Source organism: Terrapene carolina, unplaced genomic scaffold, assembly GCF_002925995.2.
Source record: "Terrapene carolina triunguis isolate 2854851 unplaced genomic scaffold, T_m_triunguis-2.0 Scaffold20013, whole genome shotgun sequence".
NCBI lineage: Eukaryota > Metazoa > Chordata > Testudines > Emydidae > Terrapene > Terrapene triunguis.
In genome coordinates, this window is record NW_020684364.1 from 1 (window position 1) to 16,161 (window position 16,161).

General features: G+C 48.2%; 1 gene segment (V, D, J or C); it reads left to right on the top strand.

Annotated features, from left to right (window-relative positions):
• The first annotated feature begins 4,699 nt into the window (after positions 1-4,699).
• Positions 4,700-7,396, top strand: LOC115271449. The segment is given in 3 exon segments: positions 4,700-4,748; positions 4,981-5,288; positions 7,130-7,396. Coding segments are annotated over 3 exon segments (624 nt in total).
• Positions 7,397-16,161: the final 8,765 nt, after the last annotated feature.

A 16,161-nucleotide genomic window follows, 5' to 3' on the forward strand; every position in this document is an offset into this window, starting at 1 on the left:
GAGAGAACAAGAAGAAGCTGGTGTCACAGGGACAGACCAAAAAGAAGCGGCACCTTTTTTGTAAATTCCCATCCTTTTCCAATGCAGGCTGGGCTACCACAGGGTCAGGCCAGGAGGAAGAAGTGTAAGACAGTGACCACACTGCCCATGCCACAGCTATGCCAGGGACAGGCAGGTGCTTCCTCCCAACCATCCACCTCAGACAGATGCTGGAAGAGTTACTGGGAAGTAGCCAAATATCAAGATTTGACAACTGAATTGCAGCACAGCCCTAGTTCAAACAGAACCAATCACAGACACATGGTCAATGGGGTGTCCACAACAGCCACTGAATTATAATCCATGACAAACCGCGGATCTCCAAAGACCATCAAAGGGCTCTAATTTGCAGTGAATACACAAGTGTTCCACAGAGTCTCTGTTCGGTTAGGGCACATACTAAATAACCATCAGCTAATGAGAATTCATGTTCATTGCCAATCTTCACTAAGCGTCTCCACAGCTTTATGAATTATGGGCTTGATCCAAAGCTCACTGCAGTCAGAGGAAAGACCCCCATAGACTTCAATGAGCTTTGCATCAGGCCCTTAAGGTTTTAGCTCCAGCATTCCTTCATAGCTGGTGTGTAAGTCGGGGAATGACTGAGCAACCTTAATCTGAAGTCATTTTTTGTTTGTCGGGGACATGAAATAGTGTATCTAGAATGATACACATGGAAACACTCATTAGAAAGTCCCATCTAGTACGTGCTTTGGAGACTCAGATTGAAGCAATGGTGATGGGGGTTAGGACAGCACTACACATTATCAGTTCCAGAAATTATGAGGGCAGCTTTCCATAAGTGGCCAATATCAGAGCCCTTGTGAAAGAAATCAGTCTAGACTCTACTGCAATACCCTGCCTGCCTGCTGGCAATACGTCTGAATCAAGCAGAAGCAGCAGTTTTGCAAAGACAAACCCTCGACCAAGCATAGTTTGTAAAGTAAAGGACATCCATGAATATTTTTATGGCAAGGAGAATAACAAACTTAAAGGGAGGTAAACAGATCTGAAAACTGCTCTAAAAATGGCTGGGAAATATTAACGGTTTACATACAAGGTCACATACAACATTCCTGGTCCCCTCTTCATAGAGCACCTTCTGTTATTCCATTCATAAAACCATCACTGTTGCAAGTTTACCTCATAAGTCACTATCACCAGGTTACAGAGACCAACACCATACAAGAGTAACAGGAAATGCCCTTGGATCTAAAATGCATCTCGTTTATATGAATGGGTCATTTGCATATTCACTCAGGAAGGACGTTCCCTGGTGGGGCTGCTGAGCAGGGCTGCCCAGAGAATTCAGGGGGCCTGGGGCAAAGCAATTTCGGGGTCCTCTTCCATAAAAAAAAGTTGCAATACTATAGTAACATGTATTTGGAAATGTAAAAAATAACTAGTGAAATACATTCTAAAATTAATTTGTAATAATTTGAAAATACACTGAATACATTATTTAAAAACATTAAATGCTTTAATGGTATGTATACATTTGCAATTACATAATGGGCTGTTGCTGGGTGATGGTGATGGTTGGTACCAATGGGCTGTCGCTGCCTGGGGGTGGTGCTGCTGTTGCCCAGGGCTGGGTGGGGAGCTGGGCTCTGGGTTGGGGGGTACCCGGCTCACAGGATCTGGTCTCAGGGCTGTGGGGAGATGGGGTCAGGGGGGTGTCCGGCTCGGGCTGGGCTCGGAGCTGGGGGTCTGGGCTGTGGGGGGGATGGGGTCGGGGGTGCCCGGCTCAGAGGGACTGGGCTCGGAGCTGGGGGTCAGGGATGGCGTCAGGGGGATGGGGTCGGGGGGGTGCCCAGCTCAGAGGGGCTGGGCTTGGAGCTGGTGGTCAGGGCTGTGGGGTGATGGGGTCGGGGGGGTGCCTGGCTCAGAGGGGCTGGGCTCGGAGCTGGGGGTCAGGGCTGTGGGGGATGGCGTCGGGGGGGTGCCTGGCCCCGGCCCCTTACCATGCCGCTTACCCCCTCTCCCGGAGCCTCAGCGCGCCGCATCCAGTGCTGCAGCGGCGTGGTGTCTCCAGTGGGGCCTGAGTTCCCGCCACTCAGCCGCAGCTTGCAGCCCCGCCCCCTTACCGGCTGAGACGCCGGGGGCTGGGGGAAGACGAGGCGGGGGGAGCCTCCGACATACTCATGGTGGCCCCTGCGGGGCCCGGGGCAAACTGCCCCACTTGCCCCCCGCTCCCCCCCGGGCGGCCCTGCTGCTGAGCATTCAAAAATGGTCCCATTTGCACTGCCTGGTGAGCTGTTCAGCATTCCCCACTGAGACCTGTCAAGATGCTCTCGCAGACACAGCTTCTCTGGATACTAGTGCTTTGGATTCAGAGTGAGCATTGTATCAACAGGGAACAGACTTCATAGGCAATAAAATACTAGCTAAGTTTAAAATAATACTGCAGTACTTATTTTGAAATCTAGTGTTAAATAAATTCTTAAATGAAAAATGCATTTAAATACCAAGCTTTAATTACTTTAATAACATGCCATGATTGCATGAATTTTCTTTCCATATCCAGAGTTCTATGGCCAAATTGTTCTGACTCAGACTCCAGAATCCCTGGCAGTGTCTACTGGACAGAGAGTCACCATCAACTGCAAAGACAGTACCAGCATTAGCAACAACTTAGACTGGCACCAACAGAAACCAGGACAAGCACCTAAGCTACTTATCTATGATTCTACCAACCGTGTCTCTGGAATCCCAGCCCGGTTCAGCGGCAGTGGGTCTGGAACCGATTTCACTCTCACAATCAGCACTGTTGAAGTGCAAGATGCTGGAGATTATTACTGTCAGCAACGCAACAGCTTCCCGCTCCCAGTAATACAGACCATTACAAAAACCTCCCTGTGCACAGAGCGTGCTCTGTGCTTACTGTTTGTTACAGCTGCAACAAGATGGTGAATTTTATGAATTAATGCAAATAAAAACCAGTGAGTGACTCCAAATACACCTGACATTTTATACAGCACCAAGCATCCCCAAACCATCAAAGAAAGAAATACAGGGATCAGATCATCCTCTGCTGAAGCTCAGCTCCACTGGGGTGGCAGGAGCAATACTCTGCAACTGGATCCCAAGATTGTTGTAGCCCATTAGAACTACAGGGAGTATTTGATAGGTCTCTTCTTCCACAATACACGTGCTAATATTCATCCCTATTATTGCATAACTTGCCATGGGGTAGCTGAAGACCCCAAGTGGGGTCTAGTCTGGGGTCTCATCCAAATGACTGCTCTCTGCAGTGCAGCTCACCTAATGCCACCGGAGATTATGGGTTCAGTACAGGCTCAGAGGGAGGAGGGTCTCCTACTAAACCATCAACACCCCTTCCTGTAGCAACTCCATTTTTCTCAGCAGTCTCCCATCCAAGTATTTACCAGACCCATCTCTGGTCTGTCTATGGCAGTAGATGTATCTGAACCTGTAAGGCTGCAGGTGGAGGAATATTAACATTATTTGTATCGTCTCTCAAGAGCACACAAGTGGTTATAGATAGAATATTCCCCACTCTCCATTTTTTCTTCTTCTCCATCCCTGAAGGAGGTTAAGTATCCCTCTGAGTCTCCCTCTTCTTAGTCTCCTCCCTGGAGGCGCCTTGTGTCAGAGACAGAACAGACTTTGGTTATATCACAAACCACACCAACTAACCGCTTCCCATCCTTTCTTCAACCTACGTGACTTTGTTGTGTCTAAACACAGTCAGAGTCGAACTTTAAACTCTCCATTGATTTCAATGAGCCCTTTGGATCATTCTGTATGGAAGGCTTCTCAGAAATAATTAGAATTAAATGAAAGTAATCAAAGCATCAATGTGACTTTCAATGGCTATCGACAGATGAAGAATACCAGAAGATGTGCCTCCTTATCATATGGTTCTAAAATTAATAACTGAACATTAGTGACCATGATGATGAGGGCACACATGGCAAATCACACATTTAAACTAGGTGCAGCAAAACAGGTTTCCTTCCATGCCAGGCTTTGCAGAAAGAAACACCAATGGGAACATTAAGGGATTCACTGTCGTGGTTTGTGGAAGAAGAAAAAAAGGGGGCAGGAGAGCTGAATGTTTGCAAGACTCTAATGACGGCAGGTGAAAATAAAATCATTCTACCTTCTCATTAGTTGTTCCATGTGTTCAAATCCACTGCTCCCCGGGTGACCCAGGGAGAGAGACTGCGGAAGCACCTGCTTAAAACTGACAAGAAGGGTCAAATGTGACCTTAGCTGGTTTCCAAAACAACTCCAGTCCCTACAACTCATCCCGGTTACACTTTGATGTCACTGAAGCCCCAATCCGGGTAAAGGAGTATTTGAATCACAAAGATATTACAACTAATTATAACCAGAGCGGGGCCCCAGTGGAGAAGTTCAGAGCAGGATCTGGATCCTCTAAGCAGTAGAGGGTATCAGACCAATGTTCTGGCTCATGCCCATCTCTAATGAGACTGAGCACACATAGCATGAAACATAGAACCCACCTGCAATCACTGTAAATCTCTGCCTGGAACTAAAGCACAGAACATTTCCATACATTTTGCATATTCACACAAGTGACATTTCCCCTCTGAGCTGCTGAGAACTTATAAACTTTTCGCTTTCCCCTACAAGGCTCAGTGACAAGCATTTCCAGCCACCGCCTGCCAAGATGATCTCCCAGAGTCACTTTCTCTGGCTGCTGGTTCTCTGGGTTCATGGTAAGAAGCAGCACAAGAGTTTGCAGGTTTATTAACCAATGTAATAAAATGCAGGAAATGCTACAATATTTTATTTAATTCATTCTTACATGCTGGCCTGATTTATGATTAAACAAAACCTGTTACATTTCAATGTAAGATGTGCTGCAGTGTAAGGCCTTGAGTCATAGATTATGTTATTGGCCAATTATCCTCTTGCTGCTCTTATTACCACCACCAATTTTCTGTCTAGGTTCAAATGGGCAGATCGTGATGACTCAGACTCCAGAATCTCTATCTGCGACCGTGGGAGAAACAGTAACTATCAAATGCCAAGCCAGTTCAAGCATTGGTACCTACGCACACTGGTACCAACAGAAATCTGGGCAATCTCCAAAGCTTCTTATCTACAGCGCTAGCAGCCGCCCATCTGGGATCCCATCCCGGTTCAGCGGCAGCGGGTCTGGCACCGATTTCACTCTCACCATCAGTGGAGTTGAAGCCGATGATGCTGGAGATTATTACTGTCTCCAGGCCGGCCACAGCTTCCCTCGCACAGTGGTACAGACCAATACAAAAACCTTCCCACTGTCTAGTGTGCATGGTGGTTGCCTTTGTTCCAGCTGTGTGAACAAAGCTTGCAAAGTTTCCTGTCAGTCAGCCACACGTGTAACAGGATGACGTCCCTTCTCAGCTCTTTCCACGAGCAATACGATGTCAATACTTCCCAAAGGCTGAGATTTAAAATGATCTTCTATTACAGCCTCTTGGATGGCAGAGGGTTATCAGGGAGATCTGATCTCTACAGACAATGTTGTGGCACCTTTCAGTCACAGATTGCAAAGCTCTCAACAAACTTAAGAAACAGCTGCAACATCACCAGGCATCCTCGTCTGGGTGGAAGTCAGCACAAAGCAACCGTTCAAAACAGAAAGAGAATCTTTATCAAGATGAAATTATGTGTGGAGCTAGGGGATTACTGTTCTCAGCTGTGACTTTACCAGAGCATTGGAGCTCAGATTTTTAAGGATAGTTAGGTGTGGTTCCTCTCAGTTTTCCAACATCTAACTGACTTGGGTTCCTTAGCCTCATTTTCAGACACGATTTCAGCACTTAGATCCAGATCCGCAAAGCTATTTACATACCTAACTCCCACTGAAATCAAAGGGAGTTAAGCATCTTTATGGCATAGTGGGACTCAAGAACACAAGTCTCTTACAGAGTCACTGGAGGGGACAAAGATGCGCACTCTCTAATGAGGTCTACACTCTATCCTGCTTGCCCCAAAGAAAGGGCCCACACAAGCCAGTTTGCACAGATCTGCACTGGGAGCATGGCCAAGAAGAAGCAGCTTCACAAGGAATTACTCAATGTTTTTCTGAGCAGCTTGGCAAGCAGGGGGAATGCAGCTGCTGTTCTGCTCCTGAAGTGAGCGCTGCATACACCCTCCCTTCCACAGCTGGCCATCTCTATGGCTGGTGCAGGGGGTTGAGATCCTGGCTCACAGTCAGTTCTGGGGTGGTTAGCGGTGCTAGCTCCAGACATCCCTTGGGTTTGGGTGGGTGCAAGGACAGCAATGTGTCTAGCCCCTGCATGGGAGGGCTCCTAGCACACCCCCATCTTTGCACACCCATGGAGGCACCAGTAACATCTGTCCCGAAGGAAGGGCCTTATGGTAAAAAGAATCTAGACAGGACATCAGCCCATCTATCTCCTTGGGCAAGGGCACTGGGGAGAATTCATGAATATTTTCATGGCAGGGAGAATAACGCAAAGGTAAATTGAGGTAAACGGATATGAAAAATGCTGTAAAAATGGCTGGAAGATTTTAACTGCTAAAATTCCAGGTCACATGCAATATTTCTGGTGCCCTCTCCATAGAGCACCTTCTGTTATTCCATTTATTAAACCTCCAGTCTTGCATTTTTACCTCATACGTCGCTGTCACCAGGTTACAGAGACCAACACTGCACAAGAGTAACAGGAAATGCCCCGTAACTAAAACACGGCACATTTATATGAACAGCTGATTTGCATGTTCACTCAGGAAGGACGTTCCCTGGCTGGGCTGCTGAGAGTTCATAAATGGTCCCGTTTGCACTGTATGGTGAGCTGTTCAGCATTCCCCACGGAGACCTGTCAAGATGCTCTCCCAGGCCCAGCTTCTCTGGATACTAGTGCTTTGGATTCAGGGTGAGCATTATATACACTTCATAGGCAACAAAATGCAAGTTGGGTTTAAAATAATACTATGTTACTTATTTAGCAAACTAGTGTTAAATAAATGATTAAATTAAAAGTGTATTTAAATATCCAGTTTTAATTACTTTTAAAGATGTGCCATGATTGCCTGAATTTTCTTTCCATATCTAGACTCCTATGGCCAAATTGTTCTGACTCAGACTCCAGAATCCCTGTCAGTGTCGCCTGGAGAGAGAGTCACCATCAACTGCAAAGCCAGTACCAGCATTAGCAACAACTTAGGCTGGTACCAACAGAAACCAGGACAAGCGCCTAAGCTCCTTATCTATGATTCTACCTATCGTGTCTCTGGGATCCCAGCCCGGTTCAGCGGCAGTGGATCTGGGACTGATTTCACTCTCACAATCAGCAGCGTTGAAGCTGAAGATGCTGGAGATTATTACTGTCAGCAACGCCAGAGCTTCTAGGGTGACCAGACGTCCCGATTTTATCGGGACTGTCCCGATATTTCCTTGTTTGTCCCGCGTCCCGACCGATATGCGCTGGACACTGGACAAACAAGGAAATGCTCCGGAGCCCGGAAGTGCTCGCCCCCCCCCCCCCGCCCCGACTCCGCCACCTCCTCCCCCCATTTGCTCCCTCCCCGAATCCCCGCCTCTTCCCCAGGCTCACCATTCCTCCTCCCTCCACAAGCGCTGGAGGGAGGCCCCAGAGACGCAGGGGAACCGTCGGACCAGGGTGAGTGAGAGTCCGGCCTGGCCCCAGTGCAGGCAGGACTCAGTCGGGCAGTAGGGAGAGTAGGGGGGCGGCCCGCGGGGCCAGGCGGCGGCTGTTCTCCCCCCCCGGGCAGCGGGACGCAGGAGCAGCCGCTGCTGCAGCTCCCACTGCCGCGGGGGGAGGAAGTGGCCGATAGCCAAGCTCGGCGGCTGCGGCTCTGACGCCCGGGCCCGAACCCCCCCGAGCCCGGGCCTGCTGCGGGGACCTAGCAGCGCGCACGCTGCGCCCCGCCCCTGGCCAGTCGCGTCTGGGCTGCTGCCCAGCTGGTGCTATCCCGCGGCGGCCCCAGGGCGGAGGCATCGGCAGCCCAGGCCCGTTCGTTCCCCTGACTTGGGTGATCTGGTCACCCTAAGAGCTTCCCTCTCACAGTGATACAGACCATTACAAAAACCTCCCTGTAAACAGAGAGAGCTGATGCTTATCATTTGTTACAACTGCGACCAGACGGGTGAATTTTATGATTTCATGCAAATAAAACACAGGAAGTAACTCAAAATACACCTGACACTTTTATAGCAGCAACGATCCCAAAGTCATCAACAAACAAAATACAGGGATCAGTTCACCCTCCACTGAAACCCAGCTCCACAGGGGTGGAGGGAGTGACACCAGGTACTTGAATCCAAAGTTCACTGTATGCCATTAGAACTTCCAGGAGTAGTTTTATTGGGCCGCATTTATATTCTTCCAAAACACTGGTACTAATCCTCAGCCCTGCTATTGCAAAACTTGCCTTGGGATGTCTGAAGACCCCAAGTGACCCTGGCTCTAGTTTGGTATCTCATCCAAAAGACCAGCCCCTGCCGTGCAGCCCCCTCATAACACAGGAGATTGTGGATTCAGTACAGACTCAGAGGGACGAACGCCTCCTAATAAACCATCAGCACCATTTCCATTTTCCCAGTCTCCCATTCAGTTACTTACCAGACCCATCCCTGGTCCAGCTAGGACAGCACATGGTACTAGAACCTGTATCTGCATGGCCAGAGCAGGGAGCTAAGCCCAGCCAGCGATGCGGGAAAGGAACCACTTCAACCAGGACAGGTGGTTACCAGGCAGGGAGTCAAAGCAGGACAGACCCGTAAAACCAGGACTTTGTTACAGCGGTGTGAACAAAGTTCACCTAGGTTACAGTCAGCTAGTCACATGTGATACGGGCCGCCAGCCCTTCTCAGCTCATTCCATGAACAATATGACGTTTCTTACTTCCCAAAGGCCTAGCTGTAAAATGAGCTCCTGATACAGCCTCCTGGATGGCAAAGGGTTATCCGGGACGGGGTGGGTGCAGTGGCTGGACCTTTATAAACCATCAATCACATTTGCAAACAAAAACTGAGTCTCACACACTCTGAGCAAGAACCTGTTATTTGAGAGTAACAACTGAACTGTGGTAAGAAAGTGAGTCAAGGCTGGAATCTTCCCACTGAATTCTCTGATGTCCGTCCGGATGATTTCCTGTCTGTGTTTCTGTAATAGTGGAAGGCCTGAGACTCTGCAGAGCTCTCCTGTGTTGTCCTCCCCGCTCAGAACCGCATGGTAAGGGGGCAGGGCTGCGAGCTCCGGTCCCTCTGGAGCCATGCTCCTGCAGCTCTGTCCAGGGGCCAGGGCAGCTCCTGGACGCGGTGTGCTGAGACTCCGAGAGAGGGGAGAGGCGGGGTAGCCCAGGTGCGGCCCTGGACAGAGCTAAAGCGGCGTGGCTCCAGTGGGGCCCGAGCTCCTCCCCGCTCAGAGCCGCGTGGTGAGGGGGCAGGGCTCCGAGCTCCTGGCCGATCGGCGGGAGCTCAGGCCCCACTGGAGCCACATCGCTGCAGCGCTGTCCAGACCGCTCCTGGATGTGCACACTGAGTCCCCGGGAGAAGGGGGAGGCAGGGGTAAGCAGCATGGCAGTGGGCCGGGGCCGGGGAGGGGTTGGATAAGGGGCAGGGAGTCCCGGGGACAGTCAGGGGACAGGGAGGAGGCAGAGGTTCTGGGGGGGCGGTCAGGGAACGGGGGGTTGGATCATGGGCGTTCTGGGGGTCTGTCAGGACTCTGAGGGGGGTGGATAGGGGTCGGGGCAATCAGGGGACAGGGAACGGGGAGGTTCGCGGGGGGTGGGATCCCAGGGTGGTGGTTGGGGAGGGTGTTTTGGGGGGGCGGTGAGGGGACAAGGAGCAGGATGGGTCGGGGATTATGAGGGGGGCAGTCCGGGGGCAGGAAGTGGATGGGAGTCAGATAGGGGGCAGGGCCAGGCTGTTTGGGGAGACACAGCCTTCCCTACCCTAAAGCTCATTCAGCAGTTTGAGGCTTGCAGACAGCTATTTAACACAAAGTGCCAAGCTGTTATCTTTTCAATGGGGGAGGGATAACATGAGAAGAGCAATATCCTACACCACCTACCTCCTTCCCCACCCTACCAAGGAAGACCCCCGTCCCCTCTCCCCTTCATTCCCCGAGGCTCCAGAGGTTCTTCAGGTAATTCAGTGGTTCTCAAACTTTTGTACTGGTGACCCGTTTCACATAGCAAACTCTGAGTGTGACCCCCCTTATAAATTAAAAACACTTTTTTAATATATTTAACATTATTATAAATGCTGGAGGCAAAGCAGGGTTTGAGGTGGAGGCTGACAGCTTGTGACCCCCAGTAACAACCTCGTGACCCCGAGGGGGCCCGACCCCCAGTTTGAGACCCCCTTGGTTAATTTAATTTTAGCACCCTGTGTCCATTCACATGCATGTGCTATTTTGAGCATTTCAGTTTTCACAACCTAGGCTCATCCCAGATTCTGGAACTAGCTCAAATGCTCAGTTCGTGGAGTATGTACATAAGCTATACTAAAGAAAAACCCACAGTAACCATCTCCAGTTTGTGAGGGACCCCATGGAGCCAGTCTCTAGGAAACAGATAAATGCATGGAGGTTAAGTCCATTAATGGCTATTAGCCAGGATGGGTAAGGAATGGTGTCCCTAGGCTCTGTATGTCAGAGGGTGGAGATGGATGTCAGGAGAGAGATCACTTGATTATTGCCTGTTAGGTCCACTCCCTTTGGGGCACCTGGCATTGGCCACTGTCGGTAGACAGGATACTGGGCTGGATGGACCTTTGGTCTGACCCAGTATGGCCATTGTTACGTTCTTATGTTCTAAGCTAAATTAACCCAAAGTTATGGAGACAGATATGAGTCAAGGAAGCCAGCAGAGTATCAGAAACCTGGAAAAATCCCTGACTGGATGGGCTCTGGCGTTTGGTCACAAGCTGAGGTGGTTCAAAAGTTTTGGATTTTTTTTAAGCAGAATTTTTTTTATTGTTTCTTTAAACAATCAAACACAGCAAGCAGCAAATATTTGGCCACACACTTCTGAAACCCCAAACCATGTTCAGGTTTTGGCAGACTAATTTCAGCGTTTCAATTAAAAAAAACACAACAAATTTTGAAAGAAAGCAGACATTCTCCGTGATTTTTTTCTGCTTTTTAAAAACCCCTAGTTTTCGATACAAAAAAAGTTTTGACAGAAAATATTTGTCCAACCCTTTTAATGAGCTTTAGTGCCTTTTAGCACTAGCTGATGTTGAGAACCAGTGATACCTTGTAAAGGTGACGTGAAAAGAAGTTTTCTCAAAACTGGGTTTGTGCCGAGATGCGGAAGGTTTTTAAATGTTTATTTTTCCCAGGGGCCGCTGGCGGGCGGGGGGGGAGGGGGGGAGCAAGTGGGATAATTTGCCCCGGGTCCCACAGGGGCCCCCATGAGAATATAGTATTGCAACTTTTTTTTTTATGGAAGGGGCCCCTGAAATTGCTTTGCCCCAGGCCACCTGAATCCTCTGGGCGGCCCTGCTCCCTGAGTGAGTGCACAGTGCTGAGTGTTTGTCACTGCAGCATGTTCTTCACAGATTTCATAACAAACAAGAAACAGGAAATCAATTACACAACTCTGCCACTATTCCCACTGTCATTTCTAGTCTGGACACAGAGGGTGAAGAGAAAACCTAAGAGATCATCTCCCATTTAGGCACAAAATAAGTGTTCAAAAGAGTTCAGCATGTTAGATGTTGAGGTTTGTTGGAAACCTGCCCACACGTCTCCAATATGGGCCACCCAGCCACTCCTATTAGGTGCCTAAATTGGAACTGTGCTTTTTTGAAAATCTGCTTCTTCGAGCTCAATCCAAGGCCTAGAGACATTAACGAAGGGTTGCCACTGACTTCAGTGGGTGTTGGATCAGACCCTACAGGCATGTCTCCAAACTGCAGCTTCCCCCAGTTCAGTGGCCATGTGTCTGGGACTAATTTCCCACTCACAGTAAGCGCTGTTGAAGCAGTCAGCGCTGAAGATCATTACTGTCAGCCAGGCTGGGACTGGCCACTGTCACAGTGATACAGACCAACACAAAAACCTCCCTGTTCTCCATGGACCACATTGAGCTCCTCACCGCAGGTGTCACAGTCGGGTGTCCAACCATCGCCACCTTCACGGCAAATCAAATCAGGAAGGATCTTGGGTCACTGACTGATTCCAAAATTGAAAACGGTGAGAAAGCATGACACACTCTCTGAACGGTGTCACTGCTTAATGGGAACAAGAGCAAAGTAAAGTCGTACAGCAGCCTCGCCTGCTATGTGTGTAGATACAGCTGTCATAGTCAGAGTCTAAGGCCAGAAAGGAGCACCAGATCCTCCAGTCTGACCTCCTGTATATCACAGGCCACCAACACTCACCCGGCACCCGCACACTAAACCAACAACCGAACTGAGCCCAAAGTATTACAGCCCACAGCTGAGTATTACAGCTGAGCTGTTTGTAAGAAATTCTCATACATTTCCTACTGCTGGGCCACTCCTCAGATCCTTCCTTAGCCAGCATTTACGGGAGCTAGTCTCATTAGTCATGGGGAATTTTATTTATTGCAAATTTGGGGTAAAATTTGCCCAGGCACAAGGCAGCATAAGCAGCATTTTCAGGGCTTAAATGAAGCTTCAGTGGTTCATAGGCCTTTTGTTTGTTGCTGTGCTGTTTTTTGTGAGTTATTCATTGTTGAGTCTTTTCCAAATGATTTCTGCAGACAAGTTTTAGCATATGGGTCCTATAAAAGCTTTCCCCCTGCACTATTTGCTCTTCATGGTGAGTGGTCACATGACTTATGGGGTATTTTCTCTGCTCGCTGTACAGATGGCTGTATCCTTCGAATAGGAGATTAGTGAATGACAAGTGATGATCAGCCCCTGCGGAATAAGGCACTTTCAATGACCAATTTTCATGCTAAAATCTACGAAACTTTCAGGATTTACAAACATTTCCATGAACACCCAGCACCCACCTGGATTCTCACATGCAACCGATGAAATGGCCCCACAAATTACAGCCAACCCAATTTGCTGCTTTTAGACATGACTCACAGTTTACATTATTCATTATTCTAATTTTTACTTGGTCTTCATTCAGGCAAACTCCCATTCTCCAAAACTGACTCATGATTTGGCCCATTATTCTGTTATTTATATAGAACTTTATAGCCAAGTTCCTGCCCCCAGGGAAGTATTCCAGGGGTTACTGTCCTGACTGCATTATTCATTTTTATTTTTAATACACTGAACATCTCTTATTTCACCAGCCACCAGCAACAGCATTTCTACTAGAGTGCCACAGAATCCAGGATCTGCCTCAGAATCCAGGTCGACCTTACCACGGAGTACACAGGGCTTCATGCAGATGACTCAGGGAGGAGAAAATGAGACTCATTTATTCAAACTGACTTTTTAACTGTAAATGTCACTTTCCTTAAAGAATCTTTTCAAGCATGTTTCCTTTTATATTCAGTGAGAAATGTCTCCACATCCCCACTATGGAGCCTGAAAACAGTCCTCAATTAGGGCCAGATTCTGACAACCTGACTCACGTTGAGTATTACTTTTAAAACTGTCCCAATGATTTTAATAGGATTTTTTGAGGAGTAGAGCCCTAGACAGGACAAGTAAATCAGAATCTGCTCTCATGGTAAATGTACTATCACAGATATCAGTGCTTTCAAGCACCCAAATCCAGTTACTTTAATCCCTTATAGATTAAAAAGACTTAAATATATTTAATACCATTGTACATGCTGGAGGCAAAACGGGGTTTAGGGTGGAGGCTGACAGCTCACAACTCCCCATGTAATAACCTCGTGACCCCCTGAGGGGTCACGACCTCCAGTTTGAGAACCCCTGCGCTAATACTTGCTTGGGCAGTCTTTGATGGATTAAACTGTGGGGAATTCTGGTACCAGCCACTAGATGGCACTGGAAAGACGTCACTGCAGGAACAGAGATTTCAGACAATCAGCAAACTGGAGTTAGTCTGACATTAACTCAGCAGGACAATATTAAACCAACAGTGTCTGATGAGAAAAGAGGCTGTCCCGGAAGCATTTGGAGTTGGGACAGTTTGATTGTCTCTCCTTCCTAAGAACACTATTATTGTCCTACTCCAGTTCCCCTTGTGCAATATGGTCCATGTCACTGAAGCTGTGAGTCATTCCAAATTCACGGAGAGAGAGCACAAATTGTTCCTGTCTCTAGCCAAGGTGAATGGATCTTTCCCAAAGTTCTTTTTCTGTTCTGGTGAAAAAATCTTGGGTCAGTAAAGGGCCCACGATGGCCAGTCATTGGAGATGCCTGTCCCACCCGCCCTTGGTGAATAACATCCCAGTTGTGACTAATCATTTTTAATTATATAACTGACAACAAACAAATCACACAATTATCAGTGAAAACCAGGGCTTTGGAGCTGTGCTCCAGCTCTGCTCCAGCTCCAGGCAAAAACCTGCAGCTCCACTGCTCCGGAGCTGCTCCGCGCTCCAGCTCCGGGCTCCGCTCCAAAGCCCTGGTGAAAACTCTGATCCCTTATTGACTAGACATATCTTCCCTTGTGTCATGCATGTAATTTTCCCTTTAAACAATCAATGAGTGTTCCCTGATTCAAAGCACAGAGCTAGATCCCAGCCCCTGCATCAGCTCATGCTCTGTAGGGATATTCTTATCATTGAACCCATTCAGCACAGCTGAAGACCTACATACTCACTCACACTAAATTAAGCCAACACTATTCCCAGAGTAGGGAAATCTTAGTCCAAAAAAAGAGTTTCAGGAGTGAATATACCATCCAATGGGATAACAGCTGGGAGGGTGCATAACAGTCTAAGGCAGGACCTATGATAGAATCGCTCTCACTGGATCAGAGGATAGTTTTGTGCTATATTGCCAAAATATTTCACCTAACAGTGAAAAGGCAGGAGATTGGGAGGCACTTAGAGGGCATGGGTTATTTGGTGAAGTCAAGTGAACTCTGTAAGTGGTTGACCAAAAAGCAGGATCCCCTGCTATTAACACCCGTCAGCAGTATGTGACGCAATAGGCAGGCAGAGCTGTAGGAAAGAGACCTTTGTTAAACACGCTGAGTGGCCACTGTTACAAGTAGAGGCTATAGAGCACTGATGGGCAAACTGTGGCCCATCAGGGTAATCCACTGGTGGGCTGCAAGATGGTTTGTTTACATTGACCGTCCGCAGGCACGGCTGCCCACAGTGGCCGCGGTTCACACAATGCATAGTCAGCCTGTGGAACTCATTGCCAGGGGATGTAGTAAAGGCCAAAACTATAACTGGGTTCAAAAAAGAATTAGATAAGTTCATGGAGGATAGGTCCATGAATGACTAATAACCAAGATGGTCAGGGATGCAACCCCATGTTCTGGGTGTCCCTAATCCTCTGACTGCCAGGTGCTGGGACTGGGCGACAGGAATCGCTTGATAATTACTCTGTTCTGTTCCTGACCGCTGAAGCATCTGGCACTGGCCACTGTCGAAAGACAAGATACTGGGCTGGATGGACCATTGGTCTGATCCCATATGGCTGTTCTTATGTAGGTGCTAAGCACCCACAGCATCTGTTCATTAGTACATCTGTAAATGAGGCCCAAGGTTCTTTAGCACGTCTGTTGCTAGAGCTCTCAGGTGACTAGACAAATCTTGGGGGTGATTTGTGGGGAATACTCTGATGAGGAGGCCAGCCATTTGGGAATTACTGCTTTGTTTAAGAAGGACAAGGTGCCTTCCTAGGGCACAAAATCAGTGACATCCAGAGTGTGTTCAGATGAATAGGGTTGAAATGAAGGCTCATGCCCAGACACTGGTGGCACATCCAGAGTGAATATTTAGGAGAGACATGCCAGATCTGCTCAAATATACATAAGATCTGCAAAGACATCTGTATATATAGCATCTGAATCTCAGAAACCACAATATCATTTCAACACAGAAGAGCAGCAGGAAATAAGCCAAATATGAACATTTCACATCTCTGGGCTGAAACTAAAAGTGCAGTAAATTTGCATGCATTTTGCATAGGAGTGAGGTGTCCTCACTGAGCTGCTGAGCACATATAAACATTTCATTTTCCACGGCTCACTTATGAACGAGCTTTTCCAACCACGGTCAGGCAAG